Source organism: Psittacula echo (genome assembly GCF_963264785.1).
Source record: "Psittacula echo genome assembly, chromosome: 8".
Classification (NCBI taxonomy): domain Eukaryota; kingdom Metazoa; phylum Chordata; class Aves; order Psittaciformes; family Psittacidae; genus Psittacula; species Psittacula echo.
The window spans coordinates 10,406,863-10,431,415 of NC_137744.1; the positions used below are offsets into that span (position 1 = coordinate 10,406,863).

A 24,553-nucleotide genomic window follows, 5' to 3' on the forward strand; every position below is an offset into this window, starting at 1 on the left:
ACACAGGAGACTTTAGCAGCTTTCTTGTCAATTCAGGTTATTCATTTGTACATTTTACTGCAACTTAAGTAGGGAGATCAGCCAGATATTATGACATTTAGTTCCCTGGACTCCCCACATTTCCCCAAGGGAGATGCTATGAGTTGTTACAGACAGACACTATTAAAATCACATGGACCAGGGAGGAAATATCCTCAAATGAAAGAACTACTGATGCATACAGAGAGGAAAATAAAAGAAAAAAGATGAGAGACACACATGAGGTAACAGAAGCTGTCAGTACCTGGATTCAGAGGGGAAGGGAGGAGCAGCAGATGGGAGAGAAAGATGGTTAATATTGGTCATTAATCAGAGAAAAAATTAGTTTGGGATAATCTTTTATTAGCTATGATAATATTTGTGTGAGCAGATGCGGTGAAAATCCCACTGAATATCATGTTGCATTCACCTCCGCTGCCAGCAATGCAATGCAATTCCCAAGGGCTGGAATGGGATTCAGGACAAATGAACCTGCAGTATCAAGAACCAGCTGGGCAAGGTGGGCAAGTTTTCCACACAACACATCATTCTTACATGCTTGAAATCAGTTTTCTAGAGGGTACAGGCAATAAGGCTCTTTCTAAAAGCTAAACCCTTTACTGCCTCTTAGGGACTGCTCCAGACGTCCCCCAGCCATATTCTCCCAGATGTGGTTTGAGAAATACTTGGGTGCTCACTGCCCACAGGTGCTGCCTCTATAATAATGCCAAATCGTGGCATTCAAAGGCCATGGGTCCTGGTGTGCTCAGCCCATGCATCGCATTATGGTCCCACAAGTACCTGTGCTGGATCGAACCATCTCCGTTCCAACAACATGGCCCAGCAGGTCATACTGGTTCAGGCGAGATCCACCCTTCGCTACTTCCACTGATTTATCCTTCCCCAGTGTCCAGGTGTAGATCACCTCCGTCTTTGTGTAGGCATCTATGGAGGAGAATGAAGAATGAGGTTTGTGCTTCTGCTGACCTAAAATATACCAAAATTAGCCTGTAGCCAAATTAGTCCCTGCTGCGCATTCCTCAGAGCCACATGGCTGAGCAAAGCCAAGCATGGCCTGAAACCAGGGCTGTTCAGCAACTGTTAAATCAAATGACCAAAAGGGAGCTTGGGTTTTCGGAAGGGAGCTGGAACAGGGCAGAACATGGCTGCTGAAAGACACGCTGTCCCCTTGTCATGCTGACCCTGCAAGGGCTGGCTCCAAGCAGAGACAAGATAGGAAGGCGTCCAGACCAGCAGGCTGCTAGGGCAGCAGGACAGCCACAGCCCTGCCGTGCCAGGGATCTGGCAGCAGCTGGTGAGAAAAGCTAAACACAGATGGGGTTGAATTTTAGGTTAAAAAGTTACAAATCTCTACCCTCACTCAGAAGCAAACCCCCTGCAAGCCCCTCAGCTTTGGACGTTGGCGTGCCCTCCCACCAAGATGCTTCTTCCCCTGCACGACCCTGTGTTTGCCTGCCTCCAGGCCAAGCCACCAGGCAGGGAGGGAGGGCAGGACTGAGAAAGCCTGTTCACACATCACAAAAGAGACAGCAGGCAAGTGCTGCTGGAGCTGCTGCTTAGGGTAGCAGTGGGCCTGGGGCCAGGGCATCCTTCCAGGAACCTGTGAGTTCTCCTCTCTACCCCACCTGCCCAACTCCCCATACGCAAACACCTCTCTAACTCACACCATCACCATCACCTTCACAAGCTGTTGTGATCAAACCCCTGCTTGTCCTCATAGCTTTCCCAACAGTGCCTGCGTGCTCTTGGCTTTGCCAGTCCTGTGGTATCCAGAAACTGAGTCTCTCTAAACTCTACTAGGAGCTCCTTGTCCACATAATGGCTGAGCTTCCTGTCCATAATCATTCTGCACTGTCTTTTTTTGGCAAGAGCAAAGTTCACTAAACCAATGTTTTAATTCATTTTTATCACCTGCTTCTCCTATTAGACATTAAGGAATTCTTTGTCTGGGGTCAGGTCAAGCAACAGGTCAGGTCTACTACAGAAATGTCTCATCTGCTTTGTAGAAGATTGTGTCCTGAGATAGCCAGATTTCTCTGATCTTTTTCAAACAACTACTGTTGTCCCTGCGCTGAAGGTTCTGGCAAACCAAAACTAAGCAGGTGCTGTGCAAAGTGAAGGGAGTGGCTTTGATGATCAGCCAGTGTTTCTCAGCACGCCAGCCCGCTGTCTAAGCACTTGTGATGCAGGCTGGCTCCTCTCATCCAATGTGCAACATTCTGCTTTTCCAACCCCTCCTTCCAGCTCTCAGCATGCTTCTGGAGACCTCCATCCCCCTTCAGGCTTAGCTTTGTACAGCTCTGGCAATGCTCTTCCTCCTTGATGGGCACCCACCTTCTGCTCTAGCAGAAGGATTCACCCACCACCCCCCTCAGTCTATGAAGGAAACCTGCCCACAGTTTCATTGCCATCATCTCTGAAAACCCAGTTGTCTACATAACTGGTCAGCTGGGGCAGTGTGTCTGGAGTCATGGAGGCATGGCGTGAGCACTTGAAACGTATTTAATTCCATGAAGCTGTTTTGGTTCAGCTCAGTCCCTTTCTTGCAATGCAATCCTGTCCAATCCAAACAAGGACAGCTCTTTGACATTTAGTGGAGCTGGTAACCTCAGCAACACCTCCTGCTAGCCTGGTCTCAGACAGCTGCTGTACAGATGTCCTATGACTGGTTTAGAAACAGTTGTTCTTTGCTGCATACATCCATCTTCTAGGGAGCATGTGATAGGTAAAGCCATCGCCTTCACTGCACTGTGTCCAAGGAATGATGCAGGTGGGCTGCATCTGAAATGCCTGATGTCCTCGCTTCTTTTGCAGCTCTCTGCCTTCCCACTGTGGGTGGTTACCATGGTGGCACAGGGACAGAAGGCAACTGATGAGCCCTTCAGCTTGTGGGGGTCACTGGAAGATGGTCACTGAGGCAAATTTGTCTATCCTTCGAACAGCATGTGTCTGGCCCTGGCATTGTCCTTCTACTTGCAAATCTGACCCACTCTAAGCTTCCTACAAATGAGCAGCTTCCAGCTGCTGATGGATTTTTGGTTCAAACACTAGTTTAATCCTACTTCAACACAGGAGGGGTGAGCTCAGATGCTTTGTGCATGGGTACTTCAGAAAGAGCCATGATAATGTTAATCAGGGGCAGCTCTCTGAGCTGTTTGTGTCAAAACTTCCATCATTCAGAGGCCAAATCAGTAAGAACTCAGAAGAACCCCCAGGCATGTAGCAGAAATATGTACATTAATCTCTTTTCCTCACCAAGAAACATTATAAGCAATTAAATGTGGAGTAATCTGCCTTCCTGCAAGTCTTGTAATAATCCCAGAATTTAGACCTGAGGTATGAGACTTTATATCCTTCCTCACAAGGTCAATTAACATTAATAATTCATTCTTCTCTAAGGCTCTCTATTTTACTGGCCTTAGTGATGTCTTGTGGCCATGAGTTCTACATTTAATTAGGTGCTGCCTAAGAAATAACTTTATTTTAGTACTGTACTTCTGAGTAATCCAGTTCCATGGATGCATTTTGTGATAAGGCAGAGGGGCAAATGCACATGATAAAAATTATTTCTCCCGGTGTCAATCAAACTTTTCGACTTGCTCCTTAGTTAACTCCCAAATGGTTACAGGAAGGAAGTATCAGTTTAGAAAGGCTGTGATTCCTCTGTTTCCTTAGAGTTCAAAAGGGAGCTTGCTGCTGGGGGCTAATTCTTTAGTCAGAGATGGATGACTCTTCCATCTAACACAGACTGGGAGTGGTGCTCAGTTCATTGGACCTGGAGAAAACTCCAGGCAAAATGCGACTAGGAGTTTATCCCTACATTATTGTGAACCAAAGGCTTGGAATTTGGTTCTCACTCACTTTAGGAACAAAACCAAGAGAAATTTAACTTGCATATGGGGGAGAAAAGGGAACTTGTTCCCAGGCAGGGTATGAAAAGCCCAAGCAGAGGAGCAGCTGCAAGCCTGCAAGGCTGGGACTGCTTTCAACTCACCAGCAGCCTCCAAACCTTCTGCAAACCAGGACCCTTGGGTGTTGGGACTGAGATTCCCAGAGTTTCCAAGCCTTTTACTTGAGACCAGCCTGCCTGACAGACAGAAAAGGAGCCAGGGGTTTGTAAGCTCCATTGGAGCATGGAGCCAGAGCAATCAGAGATTTCAGGCTCTCCCCAGATGGGCAGTTGTGGTGCAGGGAAGCTGGACAGGACACCTAGTAGCTGGCTTTGCTATCTTCCCAAATCTGCCCTCCCAGGATCACCTTGTGATGAAGGGAAAGCATCTCTGAGTTTTTCAATGAGTTTTCCAGTCCTGCTGAGGCTGGCAGTACAGGAGAGGCAGCACTGCCCACCCAAGGCAGAGGCAATGGGAAGCTGCTCTTCCCACTTCCCTAATAAACTTACTGCAAAACCAGAGGTGTCCAACTCATCCTGTGGGCCTGAACTGGCCACGTATTTGCTGCTGCCCGTTTCTGACAATGGCAGGATTTGCATGTAGGAAATACCAGAAACAAATTCCTGTCACATTATCTTTAGCAATAATTAATAACACTGCCACCAAAATACAGGAAAACATCAGCCATTCAAAAGACTGTTCTTTAGCTCTCTACCCACCTCCTTGCAGAGATTGATCAGAGTACTTACAGCTCCCAAATTTCAGCGGGCAAGCATGCACATCCATTGGGAAGTCCTCCAGGTGCATAGGGCACTCTGCATGAATTGTTAGCCTACAAGACAAAACGCAGGGTATGATCAGAAACACACTCCTGTGGAGGCTCCCACCCGGCCCTTCTGCCACGGTGTCTTTTGACATGAGTCCATCAAAGGTGACAAAGGCCTCAGTGTGTTCACTCACCTCTAGGTCTCCAGGCAGAAGGCCATCACCTTTGGAGGGACCAGCAGACACACAGATCTGGCAATCTGTCCCAGTGTATAAACCCAACCCTACTGACTGAGTTCATCTTTATCCACTCAGTGCAATCAGAGTATCTGCCAAAGCCCAAGTCTTCTGTTTGTTTATGCACTGTGCACAAAGAGCTCATTAATGCCTGGGGCCAGGGGATGTCTCATGGACCATGCTGGAAAGCAGAGGGAAAGGGCTTCCAGGGAACATGGCCTGCTTTTCCTGGTGGTCTGGAAGTTGCCAAGGGCAGGCAGGTTATTCAGTCAGGAAGCCACAGTGCTACTGGGCTTGTGGAACAAAGTCAGTCAGACCCATGAAGTCCCCGCAACTTCAGCCAGCCAGAAGTCATCATGTTCACAGGTAATGAGTGAAGGGAGCTGGATTCCCAGCCAAAGGGGAAGCAATACAGGCATTCCCCCTCCCAGGTCTCCTCCCTTGCCTGAAACCTCTCTGCTTTGCCCCTGTGCATGCCAGAGTGTGCTGGCTCTAATTAGATATTTAAGTGAGCTGTGGAATCAATCATCACTCAGGAGAGTGCCCACATTCCCTTCTGCTCCCCCCTCCCCTCTGGCCTTCCTCATCACCTCCTGCTGCTGGTGAAGGACTCCTCAGCACCATATGCTTTGCCTAATGAAACATCAAAATGTCAAACCAAGAGGAATGTACTTCACTTTCTAGACAATTACCACTGCCGCTGCAGCACTGGGGTAAAGAACCTGTTGCAGAAACTCTCACCTTTACTCCTTACCCTGGGCAAGGGAGCTTTATGGCCAGACAGCCACAAAGGCTTGTTTCATTGCTCAGATGGCCTGTTCAGGTCCAGGCATCTGAGCCCTGAAACGTCATTATAAAGCCTAAAAAAGCATGTGAAAAATAGCCAAGCTGCCAGCAATCATATGATCCAGCTGTTGTATCCTTTGGCTCATCTGTCCCAGGCGCTAGCAATAACTTCTGTAGAACTCTCTTGAAATCAAACCCCAACTCCTCGAGTTTTCACTCTGCTGGCACAATGGCACCAAAAGTGGAACATCCAGGAGAGAAACCATGTTTTTCTCTTTTAAGTCACAGGAAGTCCTTTGAACTGCTCAACACAATGGCAAGAAGTGTGAATCAGGCTAAACATACCTCTCCCAGGGCTGACTGTACAGCAAACCACTTCAGCTTCGTTCTCATGGTTACCAGGAGCTTAGCGAAGCCTTTGATGTGTCATTAGAGCCCCTGTCGTTACCTGCGTTGTGCTGCAGGATGAGCGAGAGTCTCAGTCCAATTTCTGGGACGCAAATGTAATAATCCCTCGGTGTCTGTGTGGTACAGAAACATGACAGCACCCTGCACAGCAGAACCGACTTTGTTTATGCCAGGGATATTGCTTGAGTTTTGTCCTGACTTCTCCTCTAGGAGATGCATTAATAGCCACAGTCAGGCCAGATAGTGTTTATGGTTTAGGCTGTATGAATCTAGGTTAGGTTTAATTGCTGGGGTTTGAGCTTGAAAGCCAAATTGCTTCTAGGATCCTTGTGCTGGATCTGAAAGCACTGAATTCAGTTTGCATCCTCCCCCAGTCCCTGGAGATTTCAGCCCATGATGGCAGAAATGCATCGAGATAAGGTGATCTCTGAAGATCTCTCCCTCCTGGGACAGCTTCCTTACAAAAGTCTGCCTGCACAAAAGCAAGTCTGGAAACACAGAGCATTTCTGCCTTTGGATCCACTCTGGAACCTGTAAGACAGGGAAAAGCAGCCTGTGCAAATTTCATCTTTCCTATTCATATGCTTGCATGTTTAGCAGTTTAATTTTGGTGTGCTTAGGTCTGTTGTCTAGGATCAGACCTGATGTGGGACGCAGCCAAATAGCTGCCAGTCTGTTCTACCCAGAGGAGCTAGTGCTGGGATGTCCCAGCTGCTGCTCTTGCAGAAAGGAGAATGATGGTTGTACCTCCATCGTGTGGAAGAACTCTGCAAGCTCCAGCTTGCAATCTCTCACAAGCTGCCTGGGGTTAAAGGCTGAAACAACAACCCAAAGCCTTTGCTGGGAGACACACTGTGAAACTGTGATTTCAAAAAGCAGCCTGGGAAACTCAAGGCCCTGAGCACGCTGCAGTAGGTACAGCACTTGTTATCTGGGGCTCAACAGCCCCAGAAGGACTGCACGAGTCCTGGGTGCCTTTACCCAGCTTTCCTTCCTGCTCTGCCTCTGCCTCACCCAGGGGTTCACCCACCGTCCTCCCCAAGTGCTCACGCACTGCCGCTAAGGACTTCACATTGTCTTTAGCAATACAGGTTCCTGAGGCAAAGCCTTTGGGTATGCAGCTGAATGTGTCAGCCTGACAGCTAACGAAAACATCCTTCAAGTGCATAACTTGAGCACATATTGTCTTGGAACTGCTCTGACAATGGCTACCAATCCTCAACATGCCACTCTGACCGTGCCTATGAAGAGCAGGAGAGCTCTTAAAAGCCTGGATTCACAGAGTTGAATCCCATCAGCATAGCATTAGCCTTTCACTATTTCCATATGCTTCAAGGCCAGGAAGAACCAGAACATTATCTATGTGCCCCACACAATTGGAGCCAGAGAGTATGTCCAGAGATTGCTGCAGCAGCTGAGTTGTTGTCTGTCTTATGTAAACCCACGCACAATTCCCAGTTTGCTGTACTCAGGTATGACACCAGAGCTTTGATGCCCTAGTTGGGCTTTTGTGGGCTACTTGGATCTTGTCTGAGCTCCACAAACAAGACTGCAGTGGCAGGGCCAGATGATAACACTGTGTTGCCCATGCCTTCTAAGGCAGCTGAAGCAGCAGGGAAGAGGCAGACGGATCAGTAAACCTGTTCATTCCTCAGCAGTCAGAAGGATGGGAATAGAGCAATGTAATTTTGTGCTGCGGTCACAAAGGCCATCTCGTTACCCAGCTGCCAATGCCTGAGCCAGTGATCAGATGCTTGCACCGCGATGTTGCACCAATCCCTGCCGTGCCTAAAGGAAATCTCTGGATGCTCAGCTACAGCTGGTGTGTGACTCCTTGAAGCTCAGGTCAGTGATAAAGAGGCTCTCTCTGGGAGCTATAAATATTGTCACACAGGTGTAATTCTGCTGGACGCATGCGTCAGAGTTGCTGTTCCACCAGAGCAACTTCATCTATAAATGTAAGCCTTGACTAAGAGAAGTTGGCTTTCGCAGCAGGATAAATAGGAAGAGACATGCCTCTAATTGCACATCAGCAGAACTGATCCCTCAAGGATATTGGCTGGTACAAGGTAAAGGAGAAGGATGCGTCTCAGAAGTCAAACTGCATGGCAATGTACCAGTCTAGACTGAGCCTGCAGAGCATCACCTGGGCAGCCTTCTCAATGCAGGGGAAACCTGGCGCAATTCAAATTCACTCCCTAGTCAGCAGAACAGACTGTGCCTCCTTGGGATTTGCACTTTGCTCGATGTCAGCTCTGTGGGGCTGAGATTGGCTTCATGGTCCTGCTCCTTCCCTTGAGAAGGACACGAGATATCCCTGGGCATGGAGGAGAACGGCAAATGTACCACTTGGACATAAAACATGAGTCTCCTCTCAGCCCTTTCCTGGGAGGAGGTTTCAAAGCACTTAACAAGCAAGGATGATTCTGTCATCATCATCGTTTAGCAGGGGAATTGAGGTGTGAGTGCCTAGGAGTGGCAGAGCCAGGTAGGATGTGGTCTCTGAGCCTCAGCCTGATGCACAGTCCTGGATGATGCAGTCTTTGCCCTTGCATCTTCCTCTCTGAACCCCATTAAAGGACCCTTTGTGACCCTGAGCAGGCATTTACGTCAGCAGCAGAGAGAAGGGCAAATATCAGATGTACCAGGACAGATATCCAGGATGTGTTGAACTGTAAACACAGAGGAGCCGTGCTTTACCCCAACACACTGTCCTGTGCAGTGGGCAGTGCTTTCCAGATGATCATCTGGCTACCCCTAACCACATCTCCATGCATCAGGCCGGTCCAATACTGCTTGGATCTTCACACACACCTGCACAGCAGCAGCACGTTCTGAGTAAGGAGCAAATCTTAATGCACTACAGCTCCTGGTACTGTGCCATACGTGACAAAAGGCCTCATATCCAATCCTCAACCCTTGGGCATCTCTGAGTGGGCTTTTCATTTCTTACAAAGCCTTAGAAGTAGATTTAAGGGGCACCTGCAAAGGGAGCTCAGATTCTCCTTCATCCCCCCCTTCTCTGGGAAACAGTGAAACTGAAGGATGAGTTGCATTTATCTAAAAAATCCATGACTCCATTTTCTTCAAGAAGCTCATTCCCAAGAGCCTTGTGATGCTGCTGCCATCCTGGCACCTGCCCAGTCCTAAGCGGAGAAGTAAATGCAATTCTTTCTCAGTCACACAAAGCTTGCTGAAGCTAATGGCTGTTTGCTGAATAAAGAAGTGAAATGATGTGAAAGCCCTGAAATTGAGTCCTTTTTCCGCTGTTTTATGCCAGTAGCTCCTATAATACTTTACAGTTAGACAAAGATACAAACGGGGGAGTGTTAGTCATCCACATGCAGGTCAGAGAGCCGGGAGCAGAACCGAGCCCTAAAGTCAAGTTGGACTTCTCCCTTCATTTACCCCATCTGCCTCAGTAACGTGAGATCACTGATGTGTGGAGACCTAACCCCCCAGGGCACTGGCAGGATTAGCTCATATTTGAGAACTGCTGCACAAAAGCAGAACACTGTTTATCAATGTAGGCTGCAAAACTTGCTGACGCTATGTAGATTCACAGCCAGCTTGACTATGAAGAGATGAAATTCTGCCTGGTCCTCCAAAAACAGAGGTGAAAGTGCAGCATCTCAGCGCACAGAATCCATAGTGAAGCCTGTTATTAGTAGGATCAGCTTGAAGACAAAGGCAGAGAAAATAATTATGAAAATAAAGCTTTACACCTTCCCAAAACCAACTCAGTACCTTTCTTGTGCATCTATGAGCAGCTCGCTGTTTCATTTATAAGCCCATTTACCTTGGAAGGCAAATTAGTGCATCAACCCCAGGTAGCAAACAGTATTTACATGGGTGAAGACTTTACAAGCACACAGAAGTATCTGAATAGTTGCAGAACAAACATACAATTAACCCAAAGGCATTTCTCTTAATGTTCTCCATCTATTGCAGCTTAGTGGTAGATGCATGTACCAGGGCTGTTCGTGAGAAATCTAGAGAAGATGACTGCCCAAGCATGGTTCCCCAAGTGACTCATCTTTTAGAAGGAATGCCCCAGTTGCTGGAGCTCACAGTGGGGCTGTGCAGGCTGTATCACTGCCTGGGGTCTCATGCTGCAAGGCAACCTCATGTTCGGGGCTCCCACTGAATGCTCAGTGATTTTTTCCTAACGATGTGCATTCATTACACAGATTTGGATTTTTGATTCCATGAAATAGGAAACACCCCCCCCCCCCCCCATTGTTCAAACAAGCAAGCTTGGTCTCATTAGATGTTTCAAATAGCTCTGGTGTAACATGCTGAACAAATTTAGCTGCAGGAGAATAACAAATTCTCCCATCCTGATGTTCCCTTACCAGTACTGGAAACCTGACTTCATATCTCATCAGAGCTCAGGAACAAACAGAAACTGGGTGGTGCATCAACTCCACAAACTATAGATCCCAACTCTTCTACTTCATCACATAAAAGAGAAAACCCAACATGAACAGTGAGGAAAAAGCTACCTGTAAAAACATCCTTAAGTTGAGGATCAGTGATGCTACATAGGTAGGAAGCAAGGATAGCCAGCAAAGCAGCAACACGAGACTTAAATGTGTTAACAGACTCAGTGGAAGTCTGCACAAACCCTGCTGTAATGCAGCAGAGACCCTGAGGTCCCATCCTTGCGTGCATGTGCATATGGACCTAGAAGACCCTGGCCTAGGAGATACAAACTTACCTCATGGTGTACAGGAGGGTGCCGTTGTCCACCAGGCGCAGCAGCTTGTTGGGTGTTGTCATGTTATGAGCAACAGATTTCTTCCCGTTGTGGAAGAAGGTATCAGGAGTCCAGATCTTACTGGCCAGCAGGTTGTTCAAGGGAAGTATTTTCATGGGACCATCAAACTTCAGCCTTTCATCTCTCCAGGATTGCCGGAAAAAGACATCAATAGTGTATTCCTTTGTGGAGAAAGGAAAAACAAATCTTGTTTTACTCAGCTCTTCATTGCAAACAAGCTGCTTCAAGAAATGATACATCTCTTTGGTCATAGAGCTTGTGTTTGGTCATTGACACTGTTTTAGCACACTTTGGTTGACATGAAGTGTGATACAATAAGAAGCAGGGATTAGTGGTAGCAGAGAAATCTGTGGAGGAGAGAGGGCCTTTACCACACTTTGTATAATGACTTACATATGATGCCAGCATTTGTCTTTCAGCGTTTCTGACCATGGCAGACAAGCAGCAATACATCCTCCACTGGCCAATAGTCAGTCCTGGGGTAGCCCTGATGCATCACCACCTTTATCCAGATGTTTCAGGGGAGGAAGTGTCATGACACTGCCTTAATGTTATTTTGGTCCCCAGACCACCTCTAGAAAAGCAACGAATCAAGGACCTCACAAACTTGCATTACAAGATCCTGTGGCTTTTCTTTTTTCCCTACTTTTTCCCCTCTTTCTTATTTATTTTCTTTTTCCTCTTTCCTTTTCTTCCCCTTTTTCTTCTTTTCAGCTGGTGTAGAAACCCATTTCCCAGGCCAAATTCCAGCTGGGGCGACTGAAAGTCATCTCATTGAGATATGGCCGAGGCCAGCCTCTTGCTCAGTACATGCAGCCTCAGCAAACGCTTGCCCAAGCAGCAAAGGCACTACCAGCTCCACAGCCACCCCAGGGCAAAATGAAACCCATCTGCCCAGTGCCTGGCTTCAGGAGCTGCTGTTCCCTATGAGCCATCCAGTGCCATTTGAGGTTTCATGTCACTTGAAGGAAAGACTTTGCCTGTCAGCACGGGCTGCAGCACTGCCCACCTCTGCGGCACACACCTCCTCTTGCTAATGAAGGAGCTCATTAGCTCATGAGGCTTTCAGGGAGAGACAGGAGTTTCAGCCGATCTGTGCGTCCCAGCTGTTCTTCCCCTCCCGTTGCAGACTCATAGTCTTTATTTACGGGTTCCTGGAGGCTGCAGGACCGACTAAACTTATCATTGTGAGTGATTTCTTTCCTGCAGCTCTTCTCAGCAGCATTTAAAAGCTGCTGCGCATCAGTTTCCTACAGGTCAGAGGAATTCCTACAGGTTTTGCAGCAGATGGTAGCTGAATGAAAGCATCTTGGTGAAGAAATTCATCCTTGCTCCCAGGCCACAGAGCCACTGCTGCTCAAATGTGAAGTTTCTGAAGCCTGGCTGGGGGAAGAAAAGAGAAGATCCTCCATTCCCACAGGCTGTGCCCTAGATAAGGTATTCTGCCCTTCATGGAAGTGATCTTCGCTTTGTGGTTTTAAGCTCAGTAAAGGAATGAAACCAAAGGAATGAGCTTGTGTGCAGTCCCAGGAAGTAGGCTTGGGAAAGGTCTTTATCAGAAAAACCAACTTATTCTTAACTCCCTGTTCCAATTAAACAAACAAACAAACAAAGAAGCAAAACTTTCATAACAACTTCCCAGGGTCTGTTTTTCTTCTTTTATGCTAAGAAATTATTCCCAAAGAAAAAAAGAAGTCATATTCAGATTCTTCCCTCTTTCCTATACTTCTTTCCATCAGAGCATCATTCCCAAGTTACCCCTTCCAAGAAGCACATTTTGTTCTACTTTATGCTCTTCTCCACCTTATAGAAGCGATCAGAAACATCAAGACCTAGTCTGTCTCCAGAGTCCATCCACCAAAGTATAAAACTCCCTTGAACTTGGTTTTTCCCTTTCAATTTTCTGTGGGCTGAGGCAAAGCTGCAAGAGCTCAGTACCGAAGATTCAGGTATGTGTCAAGTCCTACCAGGCTCTATTTTTCAAACCAAACTGAAAGAGAGATTAGAAGTCGCTTGGAGCATCTCAGGGAGAAGGTCTACACGTCCTCCTCCATGCTTCAAAACCAGCTGCTCTCCTCCGCTCTCCACAGCAGCTTTACCTGCCTCTCCTCCATCATCATAATTACAGTCTCTGTCTGCATCAAGATGTGCAGGAGTGGCTTTCCATCACAGTGAGTAATGGCTGTGGGAGGGACGGGAGCAGGATCACCAGGCAGAGGAGACCAGGGAAGGAGGAACTTCCCCACTTCCCAGATGAAAGGAACCACTGAAGAAGAGCAGGCTCTCTCCATGCCTCCTAAAGTTTCTCTTTCTCATGTTTCTGAATGTATTTAGTACCAGAATGGCAGTCTAAAGCACATTTGCTATGCATTTGTAAAATACATGGAACTAAAGCACACGAAGGGGAAATAATTTATTATTCTTTAACTGTCTTCCTGATTTCAAATTCATTTTGTCAAATCACATTGCAGAGAATACCTTCCTCTCTTCAATACCTCATATTTCTTCTTCACAGTTCATTATGCACACTCCCTTAATCAAATATGCTCCACCTTGGAAGTAATTATCAGATACTCCCCAAGGGCTAAGATTGCTGAATATATTATGGGTCTCTGCTGCAGTAGGAAAGCAAACGAGATGGAGAGGGAACTGAGATGAGATTAATGCTCTTGGCTACACTGACATGAACTTTTAACTCTGGAGGGAGTGGTCTTTCCAAAGAAGATCATCCAGTTCATTTTCCTGAGCCTGCTGCTGAGAGCAATGCCTGCTCCCTTTCCCAAAGCGTGCTTCTTCCAAGGCCAGGACTGCCCGGAGCTGCTCTGGGCTATGCCAGCACCAGGTCACGTCTGGGGCTGGATGTGCAGGAGGCTCTCAGTCCTGAAGGCACAGCCAACTCTGTGCGCCTGGGCACACAGCATGTGGAATGTAAGCCTCAAGAAACACTCTTGAGAAAGCTCACTATTAATTATGCTCCACAGTCCTGTTTTAATTAGGAGACAAACCGTTGTGGGAATACAAGCCTAAATTCAGACCTCAGGCCTTTTCATTAATAATTTTCCCCGAACATGTCAAAATATTGCAATCAGTTCACTCTTTTCCTTTTTTTTCTCTTTTGCCTCCCTTTTAGTTCAAGCACGAAGGACACTTTGATGGTGAACTGTTCTTTTCTGGCACCACCAGCAAAACAGCCCAGGTCCTGACATCTTCCCCTCTTCCCAGGTAGCGCCTTCCTTCCTCTACACAGTCAGGTCAAAGAAAGCTGGCCACAGTGTAGGTGTTCATCAAGGCATGTAATGGGTGGTGCATGCGACACACGGGTCTTGATCCTGTGGGCAGACCTCCCCATTTCATTAGGTTGCACTTGCAAGAAAGAAAAAGACCCAAAACTGCAACATGTGCTTGAGTGTTACAAAGGCATTGACCCTCCAAGGCTGGGCTCTGAAAGACCAAAAGCATCTGAGAAACAACCCTAGTCTACCACCCGGATTTCTGGCCTTCAAGTAGATGATGAGGAGCACTCGTGCCTGGGCAGACAGCTGGGATGCTTGCTCATGTTTTTGTTAGTTAGGAAAATCCCACTTTTGTCCAGATCGTCCATGGATGAGGATGAGACATGTCCGTTGATGCTGCAGGAGAAACCATCATCCCCCATGAGGCAATCAGCCAGTGGCACCTACCATATCTGTGTCTGAGACAGGGCCGAAACTCGTCACGTAAATGTCTGTCTTGACTTCAGTTACACTGTCTGGGACAAAGAACAAGAGAAAAGAGGGAAAAAAAGCAATTAGAAAACTGAATTTGCTTGTACAAGGAAAGGGTTTGGTTGTGTTACATGGCAGGTTTTCCTGCCAGGCGCCTCTCTGGTGAGCCCTCAGCAAGCTGGCATCCTGCTCTCTGCTGTGCCCTGAACAATGGCCAATTTTATCACTCCTAATTGGGCAAATTAATCTCTGATGTAGCTCTGCTCCCTTCCATGCTTACACTGAGGATGAATATGCCCTGCACAGCCAGACAATACACATTTACAAATTGTATGTGTCTACATGGTACATAACATGGTACAGAGCCACTCATTTTCAATACAGAGGTAAGCCCTGATGCTTTGAAACGCCTTTTAATCTGAAATCCCTTTGTGTCTCCCAGCCCGATAAACAGCCTAGCAATGTACCAGCAGTTTCAGGAAACCCTGGGTTTGTTACAGCTTCAGGCTTATCAGTATGTAAAAAGAATCAATATTCTGATTGCCTTTCACTGCCATCGTGTTTGCTGCTCTCCTAAAAGCCTTGCTCTGGTGAGCGACTGCTCTTGCAAAGCTGCTGCTCGCCTGCATCACACTCTCCCCTGCATCCCAGCATGTGCAGCCCTCATGGATGCTGAGCAGCAGCCTCCCTGCCCCAGTCAAACTGCAGAGCCCAAGCACTAAAACCCAGGTGAAATCTTAATCACAGGCCTTCAGGTAAAGATAAACTGAAGTACTTTGCAGAACACAGCCACCAGCGTGAGAGCTGAATAGCACATACCAGCTCTTATTCTTGACTTCATTACAATTTTGGCATGTTTCCTAATTGAAATCTCTGCTGCTGTCCCATTTTGCAGGGAAATCAAGGCACAGTGAGTTGCCAGATTCCTACACTCTGCCCACTAGGTTGTGCTGAAAAAATGATGGATGAGGTGCATTGACTTTACCATAAATCCTCATCACTTTAGGGATAGTTCATGCCATTATGTGCCTTCTGCATTGCATTTGCTGGCTCAGAGCTGCTTTCCCAATGAAAGAGCCAATTTAGAGTCCCAAAGAATTCATGGTTTATGCACATTACCTCATTTTAGCCACTGCAGCAGCTTTGCAAGTAGCCTGGATGGCCCGTTGCTGAATTCAGTTAAGGAAATCCTTCTGTCCCCTGACAGTTATTTTGCAGTACTATGAAGCTTAGTTTTGTGCTTCAAAGTTTTGTATCCAAAAATAAGATAATGCATTCTGGCAGGGTTTTCTCCTTAATGGCTAAAATAATCATATACATGCCTTTAGTTATTATGGCTGGAAAGCTTCTGACGCAGCCTTTGGCTGATATTACTGTGCTATATAAGTAACCCTTGATTTCGTCTTGATGTGACAAAAAGGAGGTTAAAGAGAAATATGTATGCAGTACACTTTCTGAAACACCCAGAAGCCGACAAGACATCATCCTGAACAAAATTAGTTACTTTTGAAAGACTTAAAACACTCAGGGTATTCTCTCCATCTCCAAATAAGTCCCCAAATGAGATACACAGCAGACAAGAACATTTAGTGAAGCGAAGCTCTTTCTGCTAACACATGCAGTGAGAGAAAGCTAATTATGTTTTAGAGAAAACACAAACTCTCTCTCCCTTCCCCTCCTCCCTTCTTGGCATTCAGTTTAACCAAGATAATAATCTACAGCCATGGTTATCAGATCAGGATCCATGGTTGTCCATAGCCATTGAAGCCAGTCCTTGTGAGGTGCAGAATGATTGACCACTGCACCTGAGGGGGCAGAGGGATCCATGACAGGACTCATGCTTTACAGTGTGATCCTTGGGATCCAAGGGAAGGGATTCAGGAAATGATGAGGAGGTAAAAAGGCAGAACTAGTTTTGGACATCCTTTGATACAATGCTGCTATCTTTACCTGAGCCTTTATGTCCGTATCCTGCTGCCACAGAGCTTGAGAGACACTTTACATTCAATCAATTGGCAAATCCAATCAAAGATAATGGCATTAATAAATACCATTAATTTACTAATTACAGCCCAGGTCTGAAGAGGATCCTCGTTTCCAGACTGCAGATGTTCCCCCTGGGCCAGGCCATGCAAACCTGCTAAACTCGGTGGGACTCTTTTGTAGGGCCTTTCACGGCAAAAGCCAGACTGAACTTTCCCTATTAATATGTGCTACTAAGGGCAGGATTGGGTTGGGATCTGGAGGGATTTCTGAAATTCAATCGCTGCTGCGCAGGTGGAGATTTCAGCAGAGCTGGGAAATCCAGAGGTAAGTGAAACACCAGCAGAACAGAGCAAGCTCCGGCCTCAGAGATGTGCTTCCTTTGTGATCCTACAGCCAAAGAGCACCTGCACTGCTTGCAGCTCTGCCCGAGCTCTGTATTAGTGAGGTGATCTCCTCCAGAGAAATCAGGAGCTCCCCAGCCGGCCTCCCCTCTCCTTACCCTCACACCTACACACCCGGAGCCTAAACAAGAAGAAACTGCATCTACTGCAGCAAGAGCAAGGTAGAGAGGAGCATCTCCTGCCTCTGCTCAGAGACACGGCAGGGAAATACTCATCCTTCTCCATCCACAGCCACTCTCACTGCAACTTGGTTGTCTTGCCCAGTTCTCACTAAAGATTTAATAGTTACGGACTGTACAGTAGAGAATTAGGCACTTTCCCTAGACCTGCTGAAGAACATTAAATGTCATTTTCTTCTCCTAGCATCATCCTTCTCTGTGATTCAAAGTTTTTTACATGCACAAGTGAGTTGAGCATTCGAGCCTGCTGGAGTGGCAGGCAGGTGCTGCCAGTCCTGTTTTATAAGTGGAGAAACAAAAACAGGAGAGACTTGGTTCAGGTGGGAAGCTGGAGCGGAGCAAGGACCAGAGCCCACCTCTGACTGCTGCAGGGAATGGTGCATTGCTACATCTCACCATGGCCCAAGTTGCTGCCACCTGGAGACTGTCACAAAACAAGAGATTTTCAGGTTCAGTGTTTAAATATAGGCAGAATTTAGAGACCCAAAGGGCATGCCATGTTCCCAAGCCATTTGTCTGAGGCTGATTCCCTTTTCCCATTTATAGGCTCAGTTTATCGCCAAGCTTCAGCACAGCTTTCTTTCTAAAACCATCTGGAGCAAGCGTGTGAGCAGGAACAAGGTGCTGCAGGTCAGTCAGAGCCGCCACTCTCCCAACACAGCCCAAAGCCCAGTCCCTGCCAGGCAATGCTGCCTTGCTCCTGCCTGCAGAAATCCCCCACAGCTGGGCAGATCTGCAATGCAAATGTACAACAAAAGCTGTAACATCCCTTCCCACAGTGTTACCATGGCACTCCCTACACCTGCCCGCGCTTTAAAAGCTACCCCTCTCCTCCAACAATTTGTTATGCCAGATCTAGCTGCTGGAGCAGGCAATAAACATCCCTATTAGCTCTGCAGAGGGCAGATCCTGCCACCAGGATCCCACACCAGCAGCATCAATTGCTTCCCTTGTGCATGCGGAAGGTGTAAAGCAGCAGTTGTTGTTGCTGAGGTGCTTCAGGGTTTCCATTTCATCCTCTCTTCCCTACTCCAAGTCCCCTTGTCCCATCTTCCTGGCCCTGGCTCAAGGCAGACATCCCCTCTTCCCGCAATCTCCCTTTTAAGTGCTCGTGACTCCCTGCGCCCATGAGGAGATAGCTATTATTTACACAATGACGGAGTGCTATTTTTACTTGCTTCTTGGAAGCACTAGGAGCATTAGCAGAGCTGGAATACAAATCACACTGCCTCACTGCCTCTCCCCTCGCCAGCTGTGGATGGTAGGGCTGCCTCTACAAGTGATTATGAGAGGCGGGGGGCGCGAGGGGCTGAGGAGGCTCTTATAAAACATCCCGCTGCACTCATCAAGTGCTGTTTATTTAAGAATCTCAGCTGTAATATAATCGACTCGGCCGATTGTGTTTCAGCTCTTGAGGTTTGCGGATGTGCTGAACACGGTCACGTTTCCCAGGCAGGGGTTCCCAGAGGCTATGCCGCAAGCTGGCACAAATGATGTGCCTGCATCCAAGCGCTGGAGGCTCTCAAACCATGTGCACTATTAAAACAGGGGCAAAGCCACTGCGGCTTCATGCAGGGGATTCCTGGCTGCTGTGCTGACGTCAGAGAGGCTGCACAGCCTTATCTTGGAGATGAGCTGGATAAGGGAAGGGATGGGGACCTCCTGGAGTCTGTGCTCCTCGTGGTAGTGCTCCAGCTCTGCCCCAGGGATGTGCAGGGACCTGAGGTTGCTCAGAGGCAACGAGCCCATCTGTACTGGTGTTTGTGTGTGTGATGGCATGGCTGAGACTAGAAAGGAGGACAGTGCTGTTCAGGCTCTTCTGCACCCAGGGGTTCAAACCCTCAATCTGCCCCAAGCCAGCTCCTAGAGGTAGATGTTTCCACACTGGGCTCCCTATAACCTGCTCTGGATTCCAGCCAGCCCAATATCCTATCTCCAAACTTACAAGTGCATTAACAGATTGATAATACCCCTTAACACCCTTCTAAACTGCAAATGCGTTTAGCCTCAGCTCAAGGGTTTCTCAGTTTGATGAGATCCCCTTATTTCAGTGATCCTTTTCCAAGGACCTATCCAGTGTCCCATCAAATGTACAATATCCTTTGGGAAGGACTCCCACTAGCCTGCAGTGAGGGTAGTGTCACTGTGAAGAGAGCAGGGATGCTGCATAGCTCTTTCCCAAACACAAAGCAAACACACTGGACAGGATGGTGCTTTACAGCTGGCCCAGCATCCCTGAGAAGGGAAACACAAGAAATTGGTTTGTACTACCAAATGCCACCTCGTGCCTTCTGCCAAATCCCTGCCATGCCTATTAATAAGCAGCAGAAGGTAATTTTTGCATCTGTAAATGGAAGCTTTTCTGGTGTTTCATTCTTTGATTCTCAGCCTTTCACTGGGGTAACTTAATTTTCCTTCCAATTTTAGCCTCTGGAACAAAAGAGGCTTCCATGACCTTTACTGCACGCCTCATGAGCCCTCTGGAGCCAAGCTGCACCACAACCCAAGCCAGCCTTTGCCTTTGGAGGTGGCACAATGCAGCCCCCAGCCAGAAACTCCATCCTCTGTTCACTCCCCTCTGACAGCTTCAGTTCCATCACACCAGGGCTGCTGCCTTTGCCTTGGTCCCTACCTTGCCAAGCTCCTACCTTGGTTTCCAGGTGACCCTTTAACCCGTGGTGTTGCCTTTTTTTGGGAAGTGGGAGCTCAGTTGTGTCTCCTTTAAGTGAGCACAGAGGCATTGAAGAATGAAGGGCACATCTCTGGACGGGTGGCATGCAGCACCCTCTCTGTGACTTTGCCCTTGGGACTGCCATGCCAGTACTGGGAGAGGGGTAGGCGCCTGAGGGGAGCGGGTATCCTTGCCTCTCTCCACAACTTCCCTTGAAAGAGGTGCAGAAACAGAGCCACATCATTTTCTACATCACCATCCGCACACAAGAAACCCCTGATGTAGCTTCACTGCTGCTCTCCTGCCGTGGGGCCATCAAGGCTCTCACATATGATGCTTTTCTTACATTTTTTGCTAGGGAGCTCAGGAATAGAAGGAAACATTTCAGTGAGCATCACTGCAGTGCAGTTCATGCCTTGTAGGCTTGCCCAGCCCAGCCAGGGGATCAAGCTGACTCCAAGGACATAGGCTGATGGAGCTCCTGCCACCCAAATGCCAAGAAAGCAGCATGAGCTATTGCTAATGTCAGGACCACAAACATCCCTACTGCACCTGGGATGCTTTCACAGCAAGTATCCTTGGAGAAGAGGCTGTGCACGGGTCAGGAGAGGAAGGCTGGGGAACAGAGACAGCAAAGAAACCCAAGGAGGTATCGGCAGTTCCTCCAGCATCTGTGAAAGGGAGAATAGAGCTGGAGCGCAGATTGATCTGGGCAGGTCTCAGCACCACCACTTCTCTCTCCTCAATTGATTTGACTTGGGGATCTTAGACAACATACAGAGAGGTCACAGTCAACCTCTTCAAACTCCCATTCCAAACTGAAGATACATATTGGCTTGCCTTTAGTGACTCAGATCCTTGAATATGAGATTATTTGTTCAAAAGCAAAAGCCAAGTCTCATATCACAGACATTCACCCATGTTTGACAAGTTCATCTTGCCCAAAAATGGACAGCAGCATGCATGTGTTCTTAGAAGAAGAATAAGCCAGAACATACACAGGGTCTCTTGGTCCTGTCAGCAGCCTTCCTTACATAGGAATAAATTGTAACAGCCTGTATATATAGAACTGAAGCAGTTCAAATCAGTAAGAAGCAAAGGCTTTTTGGTAGGTCACTACACAGCCCATAGAAGTCAATGCTGAATGGTAGTGGTCACGGCCAAGAGTGTCACCAGGAGGGCTGGCAGCTGGCCCAGTCTTTTGCAGGCCAGGCAGAGCAAATAGCAGCATCAGATTTAAATTCCCCAAACTTCCTTAAACACCAACATGTCTCCAGGAAAATGCACTTGGGCAGAAGCATCAAGACACAGCACAGACCTCATTGGCCCCATTTTGTCTATGGGGAAGAGTAACCCCAGAGATAGGTCAGCCCACCCTGACTGACTGATGGTACTTGCCTGTCTCTTGTGAGCATAAAGATGAGGGTGACCAGGGACCCATGGATGAAGGCTGCCCTTAGCCTCATGCTCCTACCTGGGACAACATGGTTAAAGATGACAGGATACTCATCTATTGCAAAGTGGGGTCAGCCAGGGACATAACACTGGGAAATTTGTACTCCACAGAATAAACTACATAGTAAGGAAAGAAACAATACAAGCATCTGAAACAAATGTCTTATCTCAGCAAAAGCAGAGGTGAGTAAAAGCCTGCAGGGGGTTGTAAGCAAGACCTTTGGATCGGATCCTTATCTAGCTGTGCCTATGTGTCAAAAACTATTTGTCTAATGCAGCTTTGCTTGGCTGTTTGCTTGCTTGCAGAAGTGCTTTCCCTGTCTTACTCGTAAAACTGAAATAACTCAGTCCATGTAACAGATCTGACCACCTCAGTTACACTCCCAGTGACTTCTGCAGAGTGATGATCAAAAAGGCGTCACATTTACACAGGAAAGAAGGCTATCTGCTGCTCTCCATGAAAGCATCCAGCCTTTCCCTCCTGTCCTGGGGCGCTGAGGCATCTTTTCACAGGGACTGGCTTATTCCCCACTGCTATTGCTCAGATCCCCTGGGACTGCCAGCATTTTCTGTACAGCCAGTTCCCAAGTTGCTGCTCTGTAAGCCACAGTGATTAATCACTACCTTCTCTCTAGTGTGATAGTACATCAATGTCTACAATTGCATGTCCTCCAGCCAGACTAGAGAGAAGTCAGTGAATCTGTAAACACAGATATGCATGTGCTATCACTTCCAGCTGTGTCCTCTCTCCTTTCTCCCCCCAGCTCGGATATTTCAGCATAGGGGAGCAAGAAGTCCTAAATAATTTCAGGGTCTCTCTCAAGAGACAACAAAACCACTCACACATGATAAGAGAGATCAGCATGGTCTACAATTACACGTGCTTAACTTCTGAGCCCAGATGAAGTGAGATGATGCCTGTCAAATCCCTCAAGGAGACAGCCTGCTGCCCTGGCTCTCTTTCTCAGCACGGCCATGGGAGAGCTGATGCAATGAAGAGATTTATTCCCTGTCTCACACAGCATGCCGCATACGCAGCTTTCTAATGCGACTGCATCCAGAGTCCTCTGCAGAAACTAGATGCGGGACCATGAAATGACCCAATTATCACTTGAGCATGGCTTGTCTAGGATTTATGGCACACTGTAATGCCTAGATAGATGTCTAATTCCTAGGTGAGCCCTGAGGCAGAAGTCGCCTGAGGCACAAACTCCTTGAAGGAAGATCAGCTTAGTTCATGGAATTAAAACAACCCCTAAGCTGTCTCCAAATGCACTATCCATGTGCTCTGATCCAGGTCTGAGCTCTTTGCATGCCTATGTACCACGTTGGCTATGGAGTTGGGATCAAGGCATAATTACAGTGAAAGCAGAGGAGTCGGGCACACCTTGTTCCTCCTTGCTTCCAAGTGAGCGTTATCTCACATTTTTCAAGGGTAGGGGATGCAGGTTAGAGCTCTGTCCAGCAAAACAGCCTAAGAGAGATGCTGCTTTAACAGTAGCGGGCCCAACAAACCCTGCTTTCCCACAGATCAACTTTTCCTGCCTGTTTTCCTGATGCCTAGCACCACTTCATCCCATCCAGTTACTTCTCTCTACTTTGGGTCTTTTTCCACTCAGCTGCATAATTCCTCAAATCTTGCAGGGACTTGAAATCTCTGCGATACCTTTCTGTCAGGTTGTGTTCAGATCAGACAACAAGCTCAAAAGCTTTTGGAAGACAAAAGGCAGAAGGAAAGATATGAGAAGCTTTACTTCATTAGGAGCCCAGACAAAAAAACCCCTTACTGCACGACCCAAAAGAGCTATGCATTTGGCTCATGTAGCTTAATTTAGCTTTCTCTCATTGCCACATGCAGGCATGAATATGCATGTATTCTTATTACTGCATTAAGTGACAGAGAACACACATCCAGAGGTTAGAATCAGGATGTGGTGCAATTGTAAAGTCCAAGCAGAACAGGAGAGTCGAATAGAAGAGAGTCAGAAAGAGCAATTGCTGGAGGGTTTGCACTCATGGAGGCTTTACACACATCCCTCATTCTCACACATACAGACTACAAACAGAGACTACAAATTACTTGTGCTATTTTTACTACAGACAGAAAAGACAGAATGAACAAAGCTACTGTAGTTACTATTTTAAGGACTTAGGACACCCTCAGATGCCACAAAGACAGAGGAGGAATATATATGTATGAGAATGCTTTCAGAGGTTCTACAGAGCTTTGAGACCCTGTGGTAATGGAAGAGAGATGCAACATGTTTGTTACATATTATAAATACAATGAGAAAATGTGTGAATATGAATTAGCATGCATAATTTAACATATTCAGTATTAAAGCTGTCCTTGATGGCTATGCCAGAAGCACTGAGGAAAGGGAATCCCTGCTGCTCCCAGTGGACACGGGAAGAGCATTTAAACAACGCCGTGTTGCTGGCTCGTACACATGGCTGTGGCTGTAATGAAATCAAAGCCAGGGGAATTTTGCTGACCACAGTCCTGCAGGCTGCTTGCATGGCTGTACATGTGGGAGGGAGCAATGAGATGAGGGCGAAAATGCCAGACTGGTGCTTCAGCATCAAGCAAACCTCTCCATGTTCCCTACGGAACACCCTTGTTTTGTGTTGGACCTGCCTTCCTGACCTCATCTGCAGTTCATTTCTCTCTTTAGGGGTCAGTGAAGATGTTTCTGTTGACCACAGCAAGGGATTTTGGTGCACAGCACCCTCAGGGGAAGACTGCAGCAGGTCCTGTCCTCCAGCACTGTGACTGACCATGCACATATACAAAAGAGAGAAGGCACCAGAACACAGCAGCCATCAGACTGCTGCCTTTGCTGTACCCCTTCACATGTGTGTAACTTGGCCAAGAGAGTCAGTCCTTCAGCCAGGCTTATCCAGAACATGCATGGACATGGTGCACCTCTAAAGCTTTTCCATCAGGGAGCCTGCAGACCGCCCCCAGCTGGTTATTGCTTACTCCATTTCCTAAAAACACTGAACCTTTTGTTCCCTCATTCTCAGCAAGCCTTTCCTTAACAGAAACCATCACCTCCCAACAGGCCACGTGTGCTTGAAGAAGAGCTGCAAAAACTTCGGATCAGTGACAGTAAAATCCTTAGCATTTGTAAAGCAATTACTGAGCTCTGTAATTCATCACAGATCAAGGCATATCCCCAGGAAAAAGATAAGCACAAGGGTGCAATACAGAACTGCAATTGCCAACCTGTTAATCATTGATACATGGGA

General features: G+C 47.3%; 1 protein-coding gene across 1 annotated transcript in view; it reads right to left on the bottom strand.

The window, feature by feature from the left end:
- LOC308224757 (gamma-aminobutyric acid receptor subunit alpha-3-like) overlaps nucleotides 1-24,553 on the bottom strand; it is a gene marked incomplete at both ends in the record, with an annotated part of 54,158 nt that overhangs the window by 11,273 nt on the left and 18,332 nt on the right. Inside the window, 4 exons of the mRNA XM_080624942.1 lie at nucleotides 820-963; nucleotides 4,679-4,761; nucleotides 10,846-11,066; nucleotides 14,586-14,653. Coding sequence (XP_080481068.1) covers nucleotides 820-963; nucleotides 4,679-4,761; nucleotides 10,846-11,066; nucleotides 14,586-14,653 — 516 coding nt within the window. The remainder of the gene's footprint in view (nucleotides 1-819; nucleotides 964-4,678; nucleotides 4,762-10,845; nucleotides 11,067-14,585; nucleotides 14,654-24,553) is intronic.